Raw genomic sequence first — 21,585 nt, 5'->3', positions numbered from 1 at the left:
TAGGGGTGCATCTGTCTTTTTCAAATTGGAGTGCTGCATTCTTGGGGTAAATTCGTACAAGTGGAATTCCTGGGTCAAATGGTATTTCTATTTTGAACTTTGCTTGTAATTTTAAAAATTATGTGAATAAAATGTCAAACATTCTTACTGTAATTATATATAATGCATTGTCATTGGCTTTTCTGAACATGTCACCTTCTGACAAAATACACATGTAGTCATAGATGTTGACATGACTTGGCAATACTGCAATAATCCACATAGGCATTCACTACAGACATTTTTAAAACCAGGATTAAGCTTATAAACATTAAACAAAGTTTTTAAAACAGTACATAAACATACAATCCAGCTTAAGGATTTCTTGGAATGAAATCCAAAATAAATTTTACAGACCTTCCAGAAATATAATTTATTGACTTGTATTAGGGAAAAAGTTTGAAAAACCTGACCAGAACACTAGAGGTGAAGGGGGAATTATATTATTTACACTGTTTTGTACATAGCCGTAAGTATTTAATGTCTTGTCCAACTGAATATAGATTCAACAAAGTTTCCTCCAGTAAAACAGTGATTCATGTCCTATTTTTACACTGCTAAGAACTGTGGGAAAACAAAAGAACAAAAGGTACTTTCTTTACTCTGGAAGAGAATTCTCTAGCATTTCAAAGATGGTAAGACTATATCAACAAGTTACTTATATCTAATCATGGTTTAACTCTTGTTGCTGAGCTCCTCAGATCCAGAATTATTTCACAGAGCAAGGCTCTGTGATTGCTTAAGTTTGGATGCCAGCTTCACCTTTCCCCCATCCCTGCCCTCCTTGGTGATAGTATTCAGGTACCGTTAGTCTTCCCTCCCTCCCCAAACACACACATGCAAACACCCACAACCATTGCTTTGGAGAATATGTGAGAATCCGAGTGAGCCTGTTGGGTCCTGGGGTCCTTCTTACACACAAACACACTGATTGTAACGTATATGTATGTGTGTCTCTCTCTATATATACACAGGTGACCCTTGAGCATGGGTTTGAACTCTGCAGTTCCACTTATATACAGGTTTTTTATTTCAATAAATACATTAGAACATTTTTTGGAGATTTGTGACAATTTTAAAAGACTTTAGCATACTTTATTGTAACAATAGTTTATAACACAACATACAAAAGATGTGTTAACTGACCCTGTTATCATTAAGGCTTCCGGTCAACAATAGGCTATTAGTGGTTAGGTTTGGGGGGACTCAAAAGAATTATATGCACATTTCTTACTGCATAGGGGGCAGGGAATGGGGCTAACACCCCTAATCCCTGCGTTGTTCAAGGTGTCAACTAGAGTTCTGAACCCTATTATATGTGTGTGTGCAAGCGGTGGTTGGTGTTTAAACTCCTAATTCCTGTGACTCATGTCTCATGGCCAAAATTACCTGCAAGGCAGAGGCAGAGTCTTAACCCAAAAAGCAAGCCAAACCGCTACATAGGCCTCTGCCTCCCACACACCTTCCTCCTGGACCTCTGAAATCTGGTTTCTACCATCCATAAACTGAATCTAGTGAGCTCATCTACTGACAAGTTCATGCTAATGGTTTCCAGACACATGTCTCTGGTTCAGCCCTCCACTGTGTGTGACAGACCTGTAAGTGCAGGGATCCATCTCGTCAGCATGATTTTCATTCCTACCATGCTTAACTTCACTTTCATAGACCAGGGGATGGAAAGGATAAAGAAATGAACTCCAAAACAAATCGAGACAACCCTACCTTACAGATACATATTTTATAAAAGGGATCCAGTCAGATCTAGGCTGATTTGCATTATTGTTTGAATTGTCCACTGAAGGCAGTGAACATGCTATTTACACAAAATATCTGCAAAGGCTCTATTTGGTTTTTTTCTCTTTAAATCATAAAAGGGCATGGAGTTCTGTTTCCAGTAATGGTAGACTGTAATTCAAACCAATCCTTTTGCTAAGGACTAGGAAAACTGGACACAATGTAAAAGAAATAAGAAAGTGAAGAACCAAGAGGCCAAGATTCAGAAGAAGAAATCTATAAACGTGAGCCCCTAATAGCATCTGTGAATTTGGAAGAGGCAGCTGAGAGGCTGAAAATCTAATTTAGAAAAAAACCCAGTGGGATGGGAGGAGGGGAAAAAAAGGTGTTAAAAACCCACAAAGAGAAGCATAACACTTCAAAATCCTAATAGTCTATTTTACACAAATGAGTTTGAAAATACAGATTAAACGAGTAACTTTCTAGGAACAATTAGACAAAACTGACTCCGGTAGAGAAAGAATACTAAAACAGAATGATTTCTGTATTAAAGACTGGGAAAGTTATAAACTATTACACAAATAAGTACCAGCCCCAAAAGACTTAGTATTTTTTAGTGCCTCTTTATCAGGTTTAATTATTAATGTTGTATTTGCCTCATAAAACTAGTATTAAAAAAAAATACATGAATTTTTGAAGTGAATGTAACATTGATATCAAACCTGGTAAAGATAGCACCAAAAAGCAAGAGCTATAAACCTATCTCAAATGAGGGCGGGAAAAAGCAAAATGGCTAATGAAATCGAAACACATCAATAACTAGATGTAAATAGACTGAACATTCCAATTAAACGGCAGATTACATCACATAAGGTTAAAAAGCAAGATCCAGCTACAAACAGTCAAGAGACACAATTCAAAGAGAAAGTAAAAGCAAAAGGATAGAAAATGAAATACCATGCAAACTAACTGGAAAGAAACTGGTAAGAAAGCTGGAGAAACTGTATTATATCAAATAAAGCAATCTTCAAGACAAGTATTTCCAGACACTGAGAGGGACTGATATATCAGGAAGGCAGTAATTCTAAATGTTCGCACCTAAAAAGAGCTTTAAATTTTGTGAATCAAAAAGCAATGGATCTAAAGAAAGAGAATCCAAAACAAGAATTTTGCACCCCTCTCTTAAAGTAATTGATGTTAACTACTAGACCAAGATAAAAAATCGGCAAGGATATTCAACATCCAAATAATGATATCAACTACATTAACTTCAATGCTATTTAGAGAAGATTATAGCCCCAAACTGCAGAGGACATATTCTTTTTAAGTGGAATTATCAGTAAGATAGATCATATGCAGGTCCATAAAAAAACTCTCAGAAAATAATCTCAAAGGATTGCAGTATTACAAAGTGTTTTCTGACCACAATGAAATTAAGTTAGATTCAGTAACAAAAATATCTAGAAAAACCTTAAATATTTGGAAATTAAACAATACCCTTCTAAATAGAGATCCTAAGATAAATGAGAAAATACACTTTACTGATTTATAATGAATTTATAACATCCATTTTATAGAGTATGTAACTAAAGCACTAATTTGAGGGAAACTTACAACTCTGAATGTCTGCCTTTGAGGGGAAAGTTCAAACATCAGTGATTTAAGTTTCCACTTTAGAAGCTAGTAAAAGATGAAGAAAATAATCCAAAGTGAGTGGAAGGGAAGAAGTTAAAGATAAAATCAATGAAATAGGAAAGACAAATAGAGAATGTTAATAAAGACAAAATTTAGTTTTCTAAATATTAGTAAAATTTATAACCCCCTAGCAAGATTGACTAAGAAAAAAGGGAGATAGCACAAATTAGCAGTATCAGTAATAAATCAGGGATCACTACAGATCCTACATATTTCAAAAGGATTAAGGGATTATGGCAATACAACTCACAATTTAGACACAATGGACAAATTCCTTAAGATTGCAATTTACCAAAATTGATACATTTTCAAATAGTAAATCATAATAGCCTTGTATCACAAAAATTAGTTATCAAGACATCCCCACAAAGAAAACTCCAAGTACAGGTGGTTTCACGTATTAATCCTATAACATTTAAGAAATGATTTTACACAAACTCACACAGAACATAGAGGAAAAAGGAAAATAACTAGTTTTTTGAGACCAGCATAATCCTGGTACCAAAATCTGACAAAGATATGAAACTGAAATTATAAATCAATATCCCTATGAGCAAAATTCCTGGACAAAACATTATTTAAATTTGGCAGTACTGCAAAAGGTTAATACACATAAAAAAGTGGAATTTATCCCAGCAGTACAATATTAGTTGATATTTGAAAATCAATGTCACCCTCCACATTAATAGGGGAAAAAAAAAAGATGTCAATAAACCTGAAAAAAGCATTTGGCAAAATTCAGCATTTATTATTCAAAACAAAATAGCTCACCAATTTTGGAACAGAAGGTAACTTAGGCTGATAGATGTCTTTATTTATGTATATATACGCCAAAAACCTAGTTAATATCATAACTTAATCACAATATCATAAGCCTACAGGTAATATACTGAGTGGTGAAATACTTAATGTCTTTCTCTAAAATCAGGAGCAAGGCAAGGATGTCCTCTCTCATCACTTCTAGGTAGCATTGTCCTGGAGGTCCCTAACAAGTACAAGGCAACAAAAAGAAATAAGAATTGAAAAGTCACAAAACTGTCCTATCCACAAATAACATGACTGCATACATAGAAAATCCAAAGGAATCCATAAAGTATAAGTGAGCTTCACAAAATTGTTGGATATCAAGTCAATACACAAAAATTACTTCTCTATCAGCAGAAAACAAAATGAAAATTTTCTCAATTTGATCACGGCATCCAAGCAATTCTCACAGGGTTTTACTTTTAGTATAGACTTGTATAAGCTGACTAAGATCTATGTAGAAATGCAAAGGACCAAGACAATCTTGAAAAAAACAAAATGGCAGACCTTACTCTATTGGATATCGAGGAACTATCATAAAGATATAGTACTTAACACAGTATGCTATTGACACAAGGACAAATGGGAACAGAATTGATGACATCTGTTAAAATCAAGAATCCGTACATGCGTGGGTGTCTTAGACATCTCTGTATATCACTTCAAATCCACGCAGCCCACACCTTACCGTAGTTTCATCGTGGCTTCAACTAACTTCCCACAGATGCAACCTGACTATATTTACCCCTTTCTGCCTGACCCAGAGTTGTGTGGCTCAATCGTTATGGCATTGGGTATGAGACAAGAGAGGTAACACATAAACTGGCTTAAGACTTCTCAGTAACAACCCTGAAGGAAGACAATGGAGTATTACTAAGTTGCAGATACAAATGCATTTTCTTGTTCAGCTTCTCATTTTCCTAGCTTTTTTGTTCTGCATCCTCTGCTACAGACTGAATTGTGTCCCCTCAGAACTCATTATGTTCAAGTCCTTACCCCCAGATTACATCAGGATATCTGGTCCTACTTCCACTGGCACTGATGTCACACCAAGTCACCTCACAGCTTTCAAGGGCCCTTGCTAAATCACGGGGTGAATGGTCCCTTAGATCTCTCTTGACTCTATGATTCTCAAGTTTGTCCCCCTTAATGAGTAGCTGAAAACATCTGAGAACTAGAAGAGCTAGATCTTTATTAGATTTTTCTGTAAACAATAGATTAATAACAGGATCCTAGTTTTACCTTAGGTCGTAAAACATTCCGAAAAGCAATCTTAAATGTTAGGTGGCAAAGGAAGTACAAATTCAAAACATACATCGAATAAATCTTATCAAGTTTGTACAAAACTTATACAACTTAGTTGATGGAGGATGAGGAAAAAATAGCAGGGTTGGGGGAACTCCATTCCTCTGACCTTTTAAAATTCTTATAATTAGTAAGATTAGCTAGTCTAAATTTTTTTTCTGTGATCACCGCATGCAGCTTGACCATAAATACATGCAGGTAAAACAAAGCAATAAGAAAGCTATCCAAGGATATGAATGACCAGATTTTCCCAGCAAAGTTTAAAACTCTCCTATTTTATAGAAGAGTTATGTATCTGTTAAGAAACCATTCAATACTCAGATCTTCCTATCAGAACTTTAATGATTTTGAGGCAGGTGTTAACTGGGACACAGGCAGATAGAGCTCAGGGCCCCAGTAAGGTCACGGTCAAGGCTTTGTAGTAAACAAGAAGCCTCATCCTGGACATTTTGGAAATCAGCCTGAAAGGGGAGTTTTTCTCTTCCCTTTGATCTTAGCTTGGCCATAGCAACAACTCCCAGCCACTTGCACCCAGTTTTGCAGCCCTAACATGTCCTCTCTTGGAGCCCCTCCTGGTTAGAGGGAGTCCTTCTCTTTCCTCCTCACTTCTCATTAGACATTTCTGGTTGCTCCAAACTAGTCTGCTGCCTTCATTCTTCGTCACCTCCAAGACACAATTCTGAGAAACACGGCATCTCAGCTGGTAGCAATTTCATGCTACCATCTCAGCTGGTAGCAATTTCATCGTTAGAAAATTTTTCTTAATAGAAACTTCCAAAATGAATTTAATGCAACAATTAGTTTAAGTAGTGATCCTTTTAAATAGACCAATTTCACCTTTCAGTCGTATTGGCATCTCGGTAATACAAATGAGTTACAGTGCAAGCCAGTATGAGTGGCTGCGTATTCTAAAATGTCTTATCCAGAGGTCAGACATCTTGAGGAGTATGCTATCTACCATCTAACTTTCAGCTTTTTAATCTACAGTAGGTTTCCAGTGACGCTATTCTATCCTATTAGGAAGTTGTATAACAAGAATTAGGTGCTAATGCTTATTGGTATTATCACTTAAAAAAATGACTCATTCACCTTCATTTTGCAAGTACTTAAGTTTAATGACACACCACTTCTTTACATCTCATTTAATCCTTTCTTTCTAGAATTCATGTACGATTTTACCAACTTATTGGCCAGCTGGTACATAAAAATGCACCAAATCATAGCATTATCTGTGGGGCATACCTCTCTGAACTGGTTTTTTTTCTATAAGGAAAGCTATTCTTTCCTCTAAAACACATAGGTAACACTGCCCTTTCCCCAACCTACTGGGGATCTAAGTGCAGCTTTAGGTGGCTAGAATGAGAGAAGCGATGATGAGGTGGATGAAAAAAACCATCCAGGAGGTAGTCTCTTTGTGAACTTGAATTCACCTTTGATTGCACTGAGTACTTGGTGAGTGAACAAATACTTCATGTAACAAGGGTACAAGCTCAGCTCTCGTTTCAGTACCTGTTACCTCTAAGAGTTACTTCTAGCTTTTGCCATCAGGAACTCTTCTAGCACTGCTCTGGGTACTGCGTGAACCTAAAGCGATTGGCCTAATTCCCTTTCCCCCACGCTCCACAGCTCTTTTCAAGAACTGGGCGGCCTACATTTTCCCCAATAGTCTGCTCTCTTGCAACTCCATTATCTTCAAATGCACAAATCTAAAAGATGGCTTATGCTGTTACTGCATATTACCAGAAAGAAAACAAACATTATTTTACCTAATTAGATTTTTAATGCAACAGTGATTTAATTTTCAAAGAAGCTATATTATTTAAGAGAAAACACTGCTGAGATGGTATGCAATCTCTTCTGTTCAGACCAGTGCTAGACTACATAGGGAAGAAATGTATATTCATGATGTCTTCATTATTACAAAAATCAGAGTAAAACAACTTACCAGGAAGTAGCAATAATGAATTTTATGACAGAAAAAACATGGTTAGAATTAATCTGTATTTCAATCTTTTTTTGAAAAATAAAATGAAAAGACATGACCTTTAAAATGAAACCTGACAGGGAATACCAGATGTATCATTCTGTTGGGAATGCATCTCTCTGAAATTCAATGTTCAAAGGATGTCATGTTTAATTTTCAACAGTTCTTTCTTCTTGCTCTCCCAATTTGAGATAGACTTCTACATTATTTAGGAATTATTAGAAATTTCATTCAGTTCAAAGAATAGGTAGCAAGGATTCTGTGACATGGATACAGAAGGTTGTCTTTTTCAACCAAGTTATAAGACATAACCGTCCATAAAGTGCATAAAAGTACCTACCAGAAGCATAATTGAAAGTGCAATATGTAAGCTACTTTAAGTGGTGCAAAGTTGCTAAATATGTACATTATATGTGCCAAGTCCAAATATGGCAGGAACTTATCTACCCTAAACTAGAAAGAACAACACAAACACATTTCCACATAGTTAATCCTCTGCAAATATGTGTATTTTGGTCCGCCCGTGTGTGTGTATGTTATTGTGCCTGTGTATGTATGCAACTGCCTAATGGTCTGTGCAAACATCAGGAACCGGGTTCCTAGAATCTGAAACCTCTAAATACTGACATAATTATACAATCTCCACCTCAAGGAAGCATTAGGCTTGCAACAATGGTTGAACTATTTCAGCCTGCATATCTGGTAAGGCAGGGATCTGACTGCGAATTAAATGCTTAACAAGGATTATAAAAAATACAATAACTAAAATGCTACCGAGAGAGACCCCTATGAAATAAGCATATGACTCATTTTGTTCATATTCTCTTGGTTTGACACCACCATGGAGGAGTGTAGTGCTCTGCGTGTAAGGAATTGCTCTTGGAGTTGTTGAACTGAGCAGATCCTGGACATTCCTGAATGATCCATTGTGTGGCATGGCAGTGATATTGAGGAGGTGGCAGAGCAGTGGGTACAGATCGGTGGAGTTCATGGCTTCTTTGGTGAAATTCTTTTTGAAGGCAGGCCCGTGGGCTAAAAAGATTGGGTGCATTTCTGCTAATGCGTTATCATAACCATGGTTGCCTACTGTAAAGATAAAATGCCAAGAATAAGTTAGCCAATCAGATCGCATTAAAATGGAAAAAACCATTGTATCATCAGATTCTGAACTTAAATGCAAATGCAAATTTTATCTTACTTGACTTCTAAAATCAGTCTTCTACCAACAATCTCTGCTGATGTCAACATCACAATTTACTTTAGAATAAAAGTCAACTGATAAAAAAACCTTTCTCACCAGCCAATATTACCTTCAGCCAGAGGAGAAAGGGATTTAATAATAAGCAAAGCTGAGCCAGGTCAGGGGAGAATGAAAGTGACTTTTATTTGGGGAGTCAGATAAACATTCAGCAAATACTTGTTAGGTATCTACTTTGTTCCAATTACTGTTCTAAAGGTAGAGATAAAGGTGCTTTTACTCATGAAGATAAAAATTCATAATTACCAGTAAAAGGCTAAAAACAGCAATGAAAACCAAAAGATACCACAAAAACAAAACCTCTAGTAACCGCTACCATCCACTAGGGACAAATGAAGGTCAGGATTTGTGGGTAAAAGCTTGTCTGGTTCAGATCAAGATCTATCAGCACTGTGTGCTTTAGTGTGGCTAGAAATAAAGTAAAAACTTGAGGAGTCTTATTAAGTGGTAAAAAACTGAAGGAGGAAAATGCCTGCAAAATAAAAGTTGCATTTTAAAGGCACGTATGCCTAGCGCAGTATCAGGGTACATACAAGGTAAGGAGCCACTGTGGATATGGCAACCTAAGAAACTGACAGGCTTTACCTGGAACGTGGGAGGACAATGACCAGCCAATCAGCCTGTTCCACCTACATTCGCTACAGGGAAACATGCAATGGGAACCCAAACACTGCAACAAAGAAAATCCTCAATTCCTCTGAAAGTCATGAACTGACCCTTAGGCATCTTTTCAAATTCCAAATCTGCCTGGCAAAACCCATCTCAACAAGTCATTCTAAATGCCATGATTCTTTTGAGTTTATTAAAAAAAAAAATAGTGCTGGATTTATGGAATCACTAGTAATGATCTGATAGGGCACCCTGCCATTCCTGTTAATTAACTGAGAATAACACTGGGCAATATGTCATTTTACAATCTGTAATTGACTGATGATTGTTCACTTTTCTAAGCTAGGATCTAGATTCAGTCATGAAGGTCATTCTCTCATATCACACTTCCTAGTAGAAAAGGAGATTTGAAACGAACTCATTATGACTTACTAAACCTTTCTCACGCAAACAGACTTTGTGGTGATGGCTTCTACTATAAATGTTTGATCCAGGAGATGATATTTAATAATGGATGCCTAAGAGCAGTGGTTACCAAACTGCAGTGTAGAAGACCCTGGGTAGACTCATGTGAAAACACAGATTGCTGGGTTCAACCCTTATACTTTCTAATTCAGTAGCTCTGAGTTGGGCACAAGAATCTGCATTTTTAACAAGTTTCCAGGTGATCTGGATACTGCTGGTCCTGGGAACACATTCTGAGAACCATCGCATTTGCACATTGGGCTTTTGGAACTCAGGCCTCGGAGGACTGTAGTGCCCAAGAATTATTTGTTTAATAAATAATTATTTCATATATTTGATGAATAAATAATTATGTTGAACATTACATAACACAAATAGGGGAAGCGGAGCTTCTGGCGCTTTAGACCACTTGGCCATCCTGACACCCAATAAACAGAAGCACTGGGGTTTCTCTCAACAATCTATCATCTAATTGTGTTCACCAAACCAAAATTTCAAGGGCCCCTTAAATTTTTCTTTTTTTTTTTGAGAGGGCATCTCTCATATTTATTGATCAAAAGGTTGTTAACAACAATAAAATTCTGTATAGGGGACTAAATGCACAATCATTAACCCCAAGCCTAATTCTCAACAGTCTCCAATCTTCTGATGCATAATGAACAAGTTCTTACATAGTGAATAAGTTCTTACATGGTGAATAAGTTCTTACATGGTGAACAGTGCAAGGGCAGTCCTATCACAGAAACTTTCGGTTTTGATCACGCATCATGAACTATAAACAATCAAGTCAGATATGCTCATTTGTCTGATTTTTATATTTGATTTATATGTAAATCCCACATTTCTCCCTTATTATTATTATTTTTTTTAAATAAAATGCTGGAGTGGTAGGTAGATGCAAGATAAAGGTAGAAAACATAATTCAGTGCTGTAAGAGGGCAAATGTAGATGATCAGGTCTGTGCCTATAGCCTAAGTATTAATCTAATTTAGACAAGGGCACCAAAACTTCCACGGATGCAGAAGATTTCTCTCAAAACAGTGGGGGTGAGGTTCTAAGCCTCACCTCTTTTGATCCCCAATGGATCAAAATGATCCAATGATGGCCCCCCTGCAACTGTGCCTGTCTTAGGTTGTTCCTCCCTTGAGGAATCTTACCCGTCTCTGGCTAACCAGTCATCTTCCGGCAAGGGCCCCTTAAATTTATGTTAACTGTAAAGTACAAATCACTGCAGAGATAGCAGGCCTTTTTTGAGCAGCTCTTCTAATTAAGCGCTACACGCACAACACATGAAAATCTGAACACAGACGAGTAAGAGTTTCTCATAGCCAAAGAAACTATTTTTAAAGGCTTCCTTACAACAGCTACCCTGGCATGGTTTGCAGATCATTACCTATATGTAACACCTGTTGTAAGAATCAGAAACTATGCACCTATACACATCTGCCACTATGATCCACACGCACTACAGCAATGTCACTGTCAGATGATGGCTTGTTTCCCATCAATAAACATGACAGGAACCCAATTCTACCTAAAGGGACATTTTTATACATCTTATGTATATCATGGACCAGTGCCTAACAAAGCATTTCTAGATAGTGTTGACACAATGTAGTTCCTTCAACATTCAAATAACCGTAGGAACAACTCTCAGTGAACTGATCGCTAATGTATGTTAATATTTGTACCAACCAGGAAAGCAGAACCCATGCTGGATAGTCCAATGGAGGGAATTTCGTATAGGGACTAGTTGTAAGTGCTGAAGAGCTGAGAAGCAAGTATGAGATGGCGCCATTACTCAGTGACTGTGCAACAGTAGGAACCTCCTACGGCCCCCAGAACTGGAGGGACAGAAGGAAGAGACCGTGTTACCAAACCCCAAAGGCCACGCCTACGTAGTAGGAGCTGAGGCTGTGCAAACAGTTGTTCAGAGGGAGCTGGGATCACAGCAGAAATGAAGTTACCGTTAGAGACATAGCCCAAGGCAGAAAGCATGTGGAACAAAGACACTGGCTTCCCACAAACTAAAGCTTCGGCCAGGGTCTTCTACTGGCTAAACCTAATCAGAAGCCAGTTTGCAAACAGTCTGCAGTGGTCAGCACCTGGCAATACAAAACAGAGCAGGGAGTCTGGCAGCAGGAAAAAGTCAGGGAGTTTGAAAGCAAATATGCAAATGCACACAGCAAAGAGGAGTAAAATCCTGTGGATGATTCTATTTGAGTGACCTGTTAAAAGATCTACAGGAAGAGAAAATTATACAGTAAGGATTGCAGAAAGCACCTTATATTGCATGTTTGAATTTTAAATGGGATTTCCATTATATTCTCCATTTTTTCAGTGGAAATAGTTCCAATTCTATCACCAGGTTATTAGCAAAAATGTGTCTTGATAAATTATCATCCATGCCATATGCATGACCTTTTAGAAATGTTCCAAGCTGTAGAACAAAGCTGGCCTATATTTGGTAGAGCCAGAAGGACAAAAGAAACCAGATAGCTAGCAATTGCAAATAAAGACAGAGATTAAATTATCATGAAACCAGAACATAAAAGAGATGCAGACGACACAGGCATAACTCATTGTACTGTGCTTTGCCTTACTGTGTTTCTTGGCAGATACTGCATTTTTTCCAACTGACGGTTTGTGGTAACCCTGTGCTGAGCAAATCAACTGGCACCATTTTTCCAATGGCATTTGCTCACTTTGTGTCTGCTCTTGCAATATTTAAAGCTTCATTATTATTACATTTGTTATGGTGATCTGTGATCAGTGACTCTACTTGCTGAAAGCGCAGGTGATGGTAAACATTTTTAGCAATAAAGTGTCCTTTACTTAAGGTGTGTGCACTGTTTTTAGACATAACGCTGCTGCACACTTAGCAGAGCACAGTATGGTGTAAGCCTAACTTTGAGATGTGCTAGGAAACCAAAACTTCATTCAACTCTCTTTACTGTGCTATTTGCTTTATGGCAGTGGTCTGGAACTGAACCCACAGTATCTCTGATGTACGCATATAATTCGATTTATACATTTCAGTTATGGTATTTTCTCAGGAACAGATGGTTATAATTAGCAGTATAAGTCACTGTGCATATCTTTAGTCTGATGACTTCAAGAGAAGTAAGTATTTCACTTTTAGGTAACGTCTTCTAAAGCCCCAAGGATCTTTATTTTGCTATTCATGTATGACACTAGCTACTTACTCAATCAGTAAATAAACTGCTATATTATCCACACCCTCCACTTTAGCAAACAATGATGCAGAAATACTGTAACATACTCACACAGAAAGCCATCTGACTTATTCTGCACGATGTGCCATCCTTCGTCAGCCACTGCTATGATTGGCTGAACTTTCCTGTTGTATTTATAATGCCATTGTTCAGGAATCTCTTCTTTTTTGTAAACAGTAAGATTAGGATGCGCATAAGCTAGTGCTTCATAGACTTCATCAAACTTCCCTAAAAGAGAAGGGAGAGGTATTCGGAACAAGCACACTGCTTTAATCAGAGAAACAACCATGGCAACAGAAGTCAAGATTTCTTCACAGCAGACTCCACTGCAATAAAAAGCCAGCAAGCTGAGCATAATGAAATACAGACAGACACTTCAGAAGTCCCATCCCTTTAAGGAAAAGAATCCTGATGGGGAAGCAAATAATTAATCTTCTATTTTAAGTAAAATGACTTTACAGAATTAGAAGACATATAATCTGGAATCTTGAGTCTCTAATTTGAAGATTTATACATACACACACGTACTACCTGGTAAAGTGAAATGCCAACGGCACTGCAATACCCAGACAGAAACAGAGCTAAGTTCTGGTGGTGATGACTGTAGACAGAGAATCTCTAGACAAGAAAATATGGTTACGCAGCCATACAAAAATGATATCTTGCCATTCTCAACAACACGGGTGGACTTACATGGTATTATGCTCAGCGAAATAAGTCAGAGAAAAATACCAAGAGTTCACTTACATGTGGAATTAAAAACAAAAAGCAACACACACGAACAAACAAAAATCCAGAAACAGACTCATAAAAACAGAGAACTGGTGGTTGCCATAGGGGAATGGGTGATACAGGTGAAGAGGACAGAGGTACAGACTTCCAATGAGTCATGAGAATCAAAGTAGAGCATGGGGATGGTCAGTTAACATTGGAATACCTTTGTATGTTGACAGATGGTAACTACATTTACATGGTAACCATTTTGTAATGTATATGTATGTCGAATCACTACGTTGTACATCTGGAATTAATATAATGTTGTGGATCAACTGTACTTTCATTAAAAAAAAATAGCAAGCATGGTGACTGGAGGCTGAGGGTTGGGAAAGGGCAGATTGGTGGTGGAAAACTGCTTCTATGATGGAAGGTTCTTTAAAACCCTGGAGGTATTCCACAAGTACTCCCTGTAAATTCATAGAATAAACCTGGGCACTATCTTTAATTCTCTTATTGTTCAGATCCATTTGTGAGGCTTCCTCCCTGCATCTCACACCCCAATAAGGCAACACATTCCAATTTTATAAAAACTGGAGGGTGAATGTGATTTTCCTCAACACCAAAAAACTTGCTATTTTATATTGAATTTGTTGAGAAGTTTGTGTGTAGGTGCATATGCATATTTTAATCTCATTTCCTATGATCCTCTTAATCCCCATGAGGCATTTCATTCTCATTTGTGAGGTATTCAGCTTTTTATAATCTGTTGTCTCATTTGATACCTAATCTAGGATGTGATTAAAATAGAAGTCAGGAGAGCAGGCCTGATTAAGTCTCACTCTGCACTTACACTGTGATGGGGATGTTAAGCCTTTTGAGCTAGTTCATCATTAAAGTAGAAATAGTAACAAGGTGACAGGGTAACTGTTCGAAGCACCCCAGAAGAGGTTTGTAGAAAAGTTCAAGGTACTGTTATCACTTCCCCCTCCTTTAGATAAGAAAAATAATCTCAGGCCGACCAAAGCTTTCTCCCTTCTACACAGTGCACTGCTTCCCTACAAGAAGGTCCCATAAAAGGATCTAAAGGAAGCTTTAGGGCTTCCACAAAATCACTGTAATTACATGCATATTCCGTATTTATCTTTCCATCTCAATTTTTCTGAGAAGGCAGGCTGTAGCTTTCATCATATTCAGTGGTTCCAAAATGGTTATGTCCATCTGACACAAATATATAAAGAGCATTGACTTGACAATTTTTGGAAAAAGTGAAAAATTAGACTCTGAGAAGAGATCTTGCTGTTTCAGAGTTCAAGGATCAAATCCCAGATTACTGTGACACAGGCAAGCATATCTTAAAGACACAGAAACAAAAATTGGAGGTATTAATGCAGCAAGTAATGACACCCAGAGTTCTGAATTCATTTTCAAAGTACCAGATCAGTTCAGTGTCCAACTGGGCACATGCAGACAAGGCCACAGATCACCACTCATCCAACTTACCTTCCTTTGGCAAGATAGCTGCTACTGGAGACTGGTCTATCAGGCTATAGTGGTCTTTAGCCAGATACTGGTCTAGTTCTATCACCCTTCCCTCAGAACACTGGCTCATTCCATGGTCACTTGTGATGATTAGGTTCAGACGGTCCCACACCGTTGCCTTCTTCAGCATCTGTATGAGATACCCTAACTTCTTGTCAACATCTGCAATGACAGGCCCCATGAGCGGGCTGTCAGGCCCCAAACTGTGGCCTGTGTCGTCAGGCTCTTCCCAATAGAGAAGACCAAGATTTATGGGCTCCTCTGATGTAAACCATTCAATAATTTTGGCAACTCTATCTTCAAATGAAATGGACTCATTATAAGGCATGTAGTGAGTAGGAAAGCTCTTATGTATTTCTACATCTGTTCCAGGCCACATGGCTGCCCCGCTAGTATGTCCTGCCCTCTGATTTGTGATCCATATTGGTGTTGCTTCTTCCCAAAACTCAGAATTGTAAATATTCATGTTATCCAAGGAGAAAGATTTGTTCAGAATAGGATCAAACATGTCATTGGCAACAATCCCATGATTCTCTGCAAAGAGGCCAGTTACCAAAGTATAATGGTTAGGGTAGGTCTTTGTAATGAAAATGTTAGTAACTTGCTTCACACGAACACCATATTTCATAACATAATGAAAATGGGGTGTTGGAACTCTATATAAGTAATCCCAACGGAATCCATCAAATGAAACCAGAAGAACCTTTTCCTGGTCAGGTTTGAGAGAAAATGTAATCGAAGGTATTAATGCAGCGAGTATGAAGGACACCCAGGGGAGCTTTGAAGTCATTTTCAAAGTATTTGATCAGTTCAGTGTAAAATAATCTGTAGAAAAAAAAAATACAGAAGTTAATGACAATAACTTTGTTTTGTATACTTTACCCACAAACTGACAGTGAGGGCATTTAGTAATTCCAGCTGTATCATAAATCACAGCCTGGAAGGATTGTTGCAGAACTCCAAACTTAAGCAAGAGGCCTGGGGCTACATTTATAATAAAACTAAGAAGTCTAGTTGCATTTTAGAAACTGTCCAACTTCTCAAGAACTTATCAAAACAATTCTTCGAAGAAATTGTTTTAATAATAATTAAATCATTTAATAATGATTTACTATCCAGAAAAACAAAACTTTTCAGAAACATTTTTAGGTTGACCCAGACATGACTTCTGGTCAGCAATGTGTAGATAGTCAAAGACCTGTGAACATATTTACCATTACGGTCAAAACAACTATAGGAACCTAGCAAGAATTACCATTAGCAAATCCAACAGTAATGCTTTAAAAAATGTATGCATACACCTCTATTTTCCAAAGCTAAAGCCTAATGTTGGCACATCATGGTTATAGATGTTATGAAAGAGAAAATAGATGAACTTGGTTTCTTGAAGTTGTACGGATTTGTTCTCCTCAGTTCCTGTAGCCTACCGTGACAAAACAGTGAGGTAGAGGGAAAGTGTTATTTGAATACGCTCCAACGGAGGAGTGGGTAGTTTTATCTGAATACGCTCCAAGGGAGCAGCCAGCCAGGGTCAAGGTAGACAAAGGGCTGAACTTCTAGGGGTGGGTCTATTTTACCATCAGGCTGGGAAGCGCTTTTTAGATTGACAGCTGTAAGTTATACACCCATTCCTCTTGGTGCGCATGCCTTTTCCCAGAATGCACACAGAAAAGCCCAGGCTGTGTGGGGGTCGGGGACAAAACTACAGTTTTATTTAATGAGATTATGAGGAGGTGTGGTTTGGGTGGTTCTTAGTTTTGTTCTATTGGATGTGTTGGGACCTGGTTGGGACCAGTTTAGCCTGGTCCCAATAGACTAGAAGTTATCTCCCTGCAAAGCTTGGTTGTCCTCCCGTGGGACCTCCCTACCTGGGCATTTTGCCAGGAACTTTTTCTGCCCCTTCCCTGGCTGCTGATACCTATCTTTCTACCTAGCAAAGTGACATACAGTCTGTGACATTCAAACATATTTGTGAAATGTAATCTGCATTCATTTAGTAATAACTAAAGCATAGCCTTTGTAACAATTAGATTCTGCACTAAGTATAAACAATTCTGAAATTTGATGTTGACCTTCTTAACATTAAAATTTGTCAACATTTGATCTTATCAGTGATACATTAGAAAAGGCACTGCCCACGATTAAATAATCTCTCTGGATCATGGTTCTTGGCTCCTTGTTTTTGTTTTTTTAACCTGTATATATTTCTAAAAAGATTTTCTCCAAAAAAGCTAATAAGCACCAATATGGGTAAACAATACATATGCGTATTTTGTCAGTTCTCATCGGCTTGCAAATCAAACAAGGGTCGTTTGTTCTCCCCTTTTCCTGTCCATTCTTTCATGAAGGTATAATTCCTAAGCCCACCAGAACTTGGTTCTAATCATATTTTGTGCTAAGAAAAATCTCTTGAATTCAGATTTTGACATCTTAATTTGAATATGCTTTGGACATTTTAAAATCTCAAAAATAGACCCTGTCTTGCCTTGGTGTATATATATATGTATAGGTCAATAAAAACTGGTTGACAGGCTTGCTTTCCTTTCAGATGTATAATTCTTGTTTGTCTTTTGAAACTATGATTTCACCATACCTAGAACATTATTTAAACCGAAATCGTTTTTTATTGGTATCCAATGGTTCAAAAATTAAATTAAAAAACTGTTCCCCAAAAGGCAATAATGTTTCCAACTGCCAGTCTTAATGAAGGAACTGTAAGAATCAGTCTCAATAAACTGATTTACTAACAATATCGAGGCTGGTAGCTCCACTTTTTCCCTCACCTTCCGAACACAAGTAAAGCTAATATGAACCAAAAATAATTTAAGGCTAAAAAAATGAATCAGCTCATGAAACACCTGACTTACCTCTTAGCAAATTAATTCATCAACTGTAAGCAGTTGCTTGCCTGGGACAAACTAAAGTAAAGGCGAAGTGTTGTCTAAAAGCTTAGGAATGTTTGGTAAAAAGAACCAACATTTTCACATCAATGACTTAAAGCAATGAACAGAAAGGTGGAGGTGGGTATTTAAGAAATCTCAAATTGTTTTCTTTTCCATGTACAAAATGCTTCACAGTGCAGTAGAGTTGTTAGGAATACTAGGTAGACAGACAGACATGAGCAGCCTGTGAAGTGGAAGATGAAGTTCAAAGAAAAACCCGACCTAACTCGGCCCAGGTAGGGGGTCACAGGTGAAGACAGCAAAGGCTTTGCAGGGAGGTAATTTGCTTGCCTAAGGGGATCAGGCCAAACCGGTCCCAACCAGATCCCAGATCCCAAGACGGTACAAGAGAACATAAGAACGGCCCAAATCACACCTACTCATGGGAAAAGGGCATGCCCACTGAAGGAGTGGCTGTAGACGGACCTGTCAATCAAATGACCCCCACTCGTCAAACAGATGAGCGCTCCCGGCCAGACAGTAATACAAAGGCCTCCCACCTAAGGGATTAAGGCCTTTGTCTACCTTGACCCTGGCCCACCCCTCCCTTGGAGTGTATTCACATAAAACTTTCGCTCTACTGTGCTCTTCTGTCTCGGCCTTTCAATTCTTTGTCTCTGCGGTACAAGAACCAAGAACAACTCAGCCGGGTAACAGAGTCCCTAGCTCTGGGTCCAGATTTCACTGAGCTGATTTCCAGTTCCTTCTCTGTAATTCTTCCCCTACAGGAAGCCTGGGAAATCTGGAGGGAAGGGGGAGCCAAAAAACAGAAAGACGGCAAGTGAAAGGGAAGGTGTGCAAGGCGGGAACAGACCTCCAGAGGAGGTCATGAGGCAACGTCCCATCTCCTCCACTGGGATTCCGTCCTAGCCGCGGGGAAGGAAGTTCCCAGTCCGCAGAGTGGCCGCCCACCGAGGCGGGCACAGGCCCCGACGTGGGCTGTGTGTGTACACAGGCCGCGCGCGCTGTGGAAAGGCGGGTAGTTGCGGGGGGGCGCACGGGGCCGTGCGGGTCCCAGGGAGGCAAGCCGCCCCACTCCCCCGGACTCACCCTCGCAGCGATCCGGCCACTCCGCATTGGCTCGGGGCAATGGGAGCGAGGGCTGGAGGGGCTCCTGCCCGCAGACCCGGGGCCAGAGCAGAGACGTAGCGGTAGCGTGGGACACCCCTTGACCTCGCAGCCGCTCACCTGCGCTGCATCTCGGCGCGGAGCACCTGACCAGCTCCGCCTCCCCGCCGCAGGCCCCGCCCCTGGCTCCCATTGGCTACTGCAAGACTGTTACCGCCATAGCAGGGATCTTGGCAGTCGCCGCACCGCCAGTAGACCGGGAAAGCGGGGGCGGGCGCTGCCTGGTTTGGAGGCTGGAGGGGGCGGTGCTGCGGGGGCAAAGGGCAGGCGGGTAGCGCGGGGCAGGAGGGGAGGCCGGAGGGCCCAGGAGTCCCACTCTCGGTGAGGACCTTCTTCCGCCTTGTCTTAAGACCTTCCTGCGGTGGCCTTTTCTCCAGGACAGAGCTTCTGTGCTGTTGTCAGTGACTCAGAGATTATAATGCGTTGCTCCAGTGGCTTCTGTGCCCCAAAACTCACCGTTTTAGTTGAAATCTACTTTTATTCTCTTAACTCTCATCTGGAGTTTTTTTTAAAATTTATTTCTCTTATCACAATTGGCGACGCCATACCCTGGACTTTGCTGTAAGGAACACCTGAAAACCCCAGGGTGTGGAATGGACAGTGCAATTTTCTTTTTTTCTTTTATCAGTTACCTGCTTTACCTCAGAAAAAAATTAATTTAAAAGGATTTAATTTAGCCAGCTCTGCAACCATAATGTTCCTTGTCCAGTTTTGCGATGTAAGGTCTCTGAGGGTTCTGCAGTAGTGTGACACCCGAGAATGCACAAATTAAACCCAGCCAGGTTCAAGATTAGGTTAATTTGCATGGAGAGGCTGAGCCGCTATTCTGATGGTTGCATCTAGCCACCAGACTCTGCTTCTAGCTTTGTTTCCAAATATTTAGTGATGCTTCAGGTTTGATATTCTCTTTTAGAAACTCTTCTGGTTTGTTAGTAGCCCTGTTTCTTCTGTGCCTTTATAGGTGATTGATTTTTCAAGGTTTTTTTTTTTTTGAGTCAATGGTATCTTTAGGCCAGAGGGAATGTGGGCATGTACAGTTTGACAATTTGATCCCAACTCTTTTTACCATAAATTATAGCACTGACTTCCAGCTCTCCTGAAAGGATTTGTCTGTCTACACAATTCCCAGGCCTAATTCTGACCACCCTACAATGGGCAATAGTATCAGTAGTATCTGCTTAGCGGTCACAACTTAAGTTTCAGCAACTATTAGCCCATAAAACAAGAGCAAAACCAGTGGCTTTGGCTTTTGTGTGGAGCTCACATTCCCTGGTTCCTAGAATTGGGGACTTGGTTGCTGGAGTCTGGTGTACTGGAACTGTAAAATAAATAGACATTCCTGCTGATATTTTATTAAACCAGGCAAACATTTTGATCATAATTTTTATCTTTCTCTCAGCTTCTCATAGAGGGACAATCCTTACCCCAACCAGTCCCTTTTAATTGGGTCACACCATCCCAAAGGGCATCTGGGCACTTTACCACCACCTTATTTTTGGTAATAACTTGAGTTTGTGGTTTTCCACATGTAGGATGGGGATTGGGGTAGGGGTGGGGAATGCTGGTTTTTGGGTTTAGGCAGACCCAGTAACAGTGAAGTTATACAGTTTGTTCCAAGACCCCAAAGCCCTGTCCTTTGAAATTGCCCAAACTTAGAACAGGGTGATCTGATATTATAAGTCCTTGTCCCCAACAAATAGGCCAACCCTATGTTCTCCTGAACACTCAGAAAACAGCTTATGCAGATCAGGGAGCAGGAGTGAAAACCAGCCTTTTATCTGGTTCACTGAACATTGCTGGACTCTGTTCAGATGACACTGCCTTGCTCTGCAAACTTTTTATGGAAGGCAAGATTATACTCACCAGCTACCCCAGTGAAATAGGCATGGTGCAGCTGTTAACCACAGAGCACAGCACGGAAAAAATCCTCAGTGGGGACTCAGTAAGTGGGCCAGAGACACTTTCCAGACTTTCATATAACGACCGCTAGTATTCAGCTGATAGTTTTGTTATATAACTCATGTTGCTAATGGGGAAAAAATCTGGCTTAAATGGTATAGATAGAGGAATGATCATAAAAACATGGAATTCCTGTTCACGCATTGATACCAGCCCCCCTAGCTTGCCTGT

The 21,585-nt window shown here is 39.4% G+C and overlaps 1 protein-coding gene across 1 annotated transcript; it reads right to left on the bottom strand.

The window, feature by feature from the left end:
- Nucleotides 1-7,334: 7,334 nt before the first annotated feature.
- Nucleotides 7,335-19,536, bottom strand: ENPP5 (ectonucleotide pyrophosphatase/phosphodiesterase family member 5). Its single transcript, XM_036927402.2, has 4 exons — nucleotides 19,378-19,536; nucleotides 15,347-16,210; nucleotides 13,181-13,357; nucleotides 7,335-8,647 (listed from the first exon to the last, which is right to left on the bottom strand). Exons 2-4 carry the CDS (start codon nucleotides 16,173-16,175, stop codon nucleotides 8,220-8,222), a joined length of 1,434 nt encoding a protein of 477 aa, XP_036783297.2. The 5' UTR covers nucleotides 16,176-16,210; nucleotides 19,378-19,536; the 3' UTR covers nucleotides 7,335-8,219.
- Nucleotides 19,537-21,585: the final 2,049 nt, after the last annotated feature.

Source organism: Manis pentadactyla, chromosome 16 (assembly GCF_030020395.1).
Source record: "Manis pentadactyla isolate mManPen7 chromosome 16, mManPen7.hap1, whole genome shotgun sequence".
Taxonomy (NCBI): Eukaryota; Metazoa; Chordata; class Mammalia; order Pholidota; family Manidae; genus Manis; species Manis pentadactyla.
This window is presented reverse-complemented; position numbering and strand designations above follow the sequence as displayed.

Bases quoted from the DNA above. Each gene is read 5' to 3' on its own strand.
- ENPP5 (XM_036927402.2), bottom strand. From the start codon at position 16,175: ATGACTTCAAAGCTCCCCTGGGTGTCCTTCATACTCGCTGCATTAATA. The intron at 13,358-15,346 runs GTAAGTTGGATG...CTTCTCTTTTAG, and splicing joins AGCTATCTTGCCAAAGGAAG to GGAAGTTTGATGAAGTCTAT. The intron at 8,648-13,180 runs GTGAGTATGTTA...TTATCTTTACAG, and splicing joins TAAGTCAGATGGCTTTCTGT to TAGGCAACCATGGTTATGAT.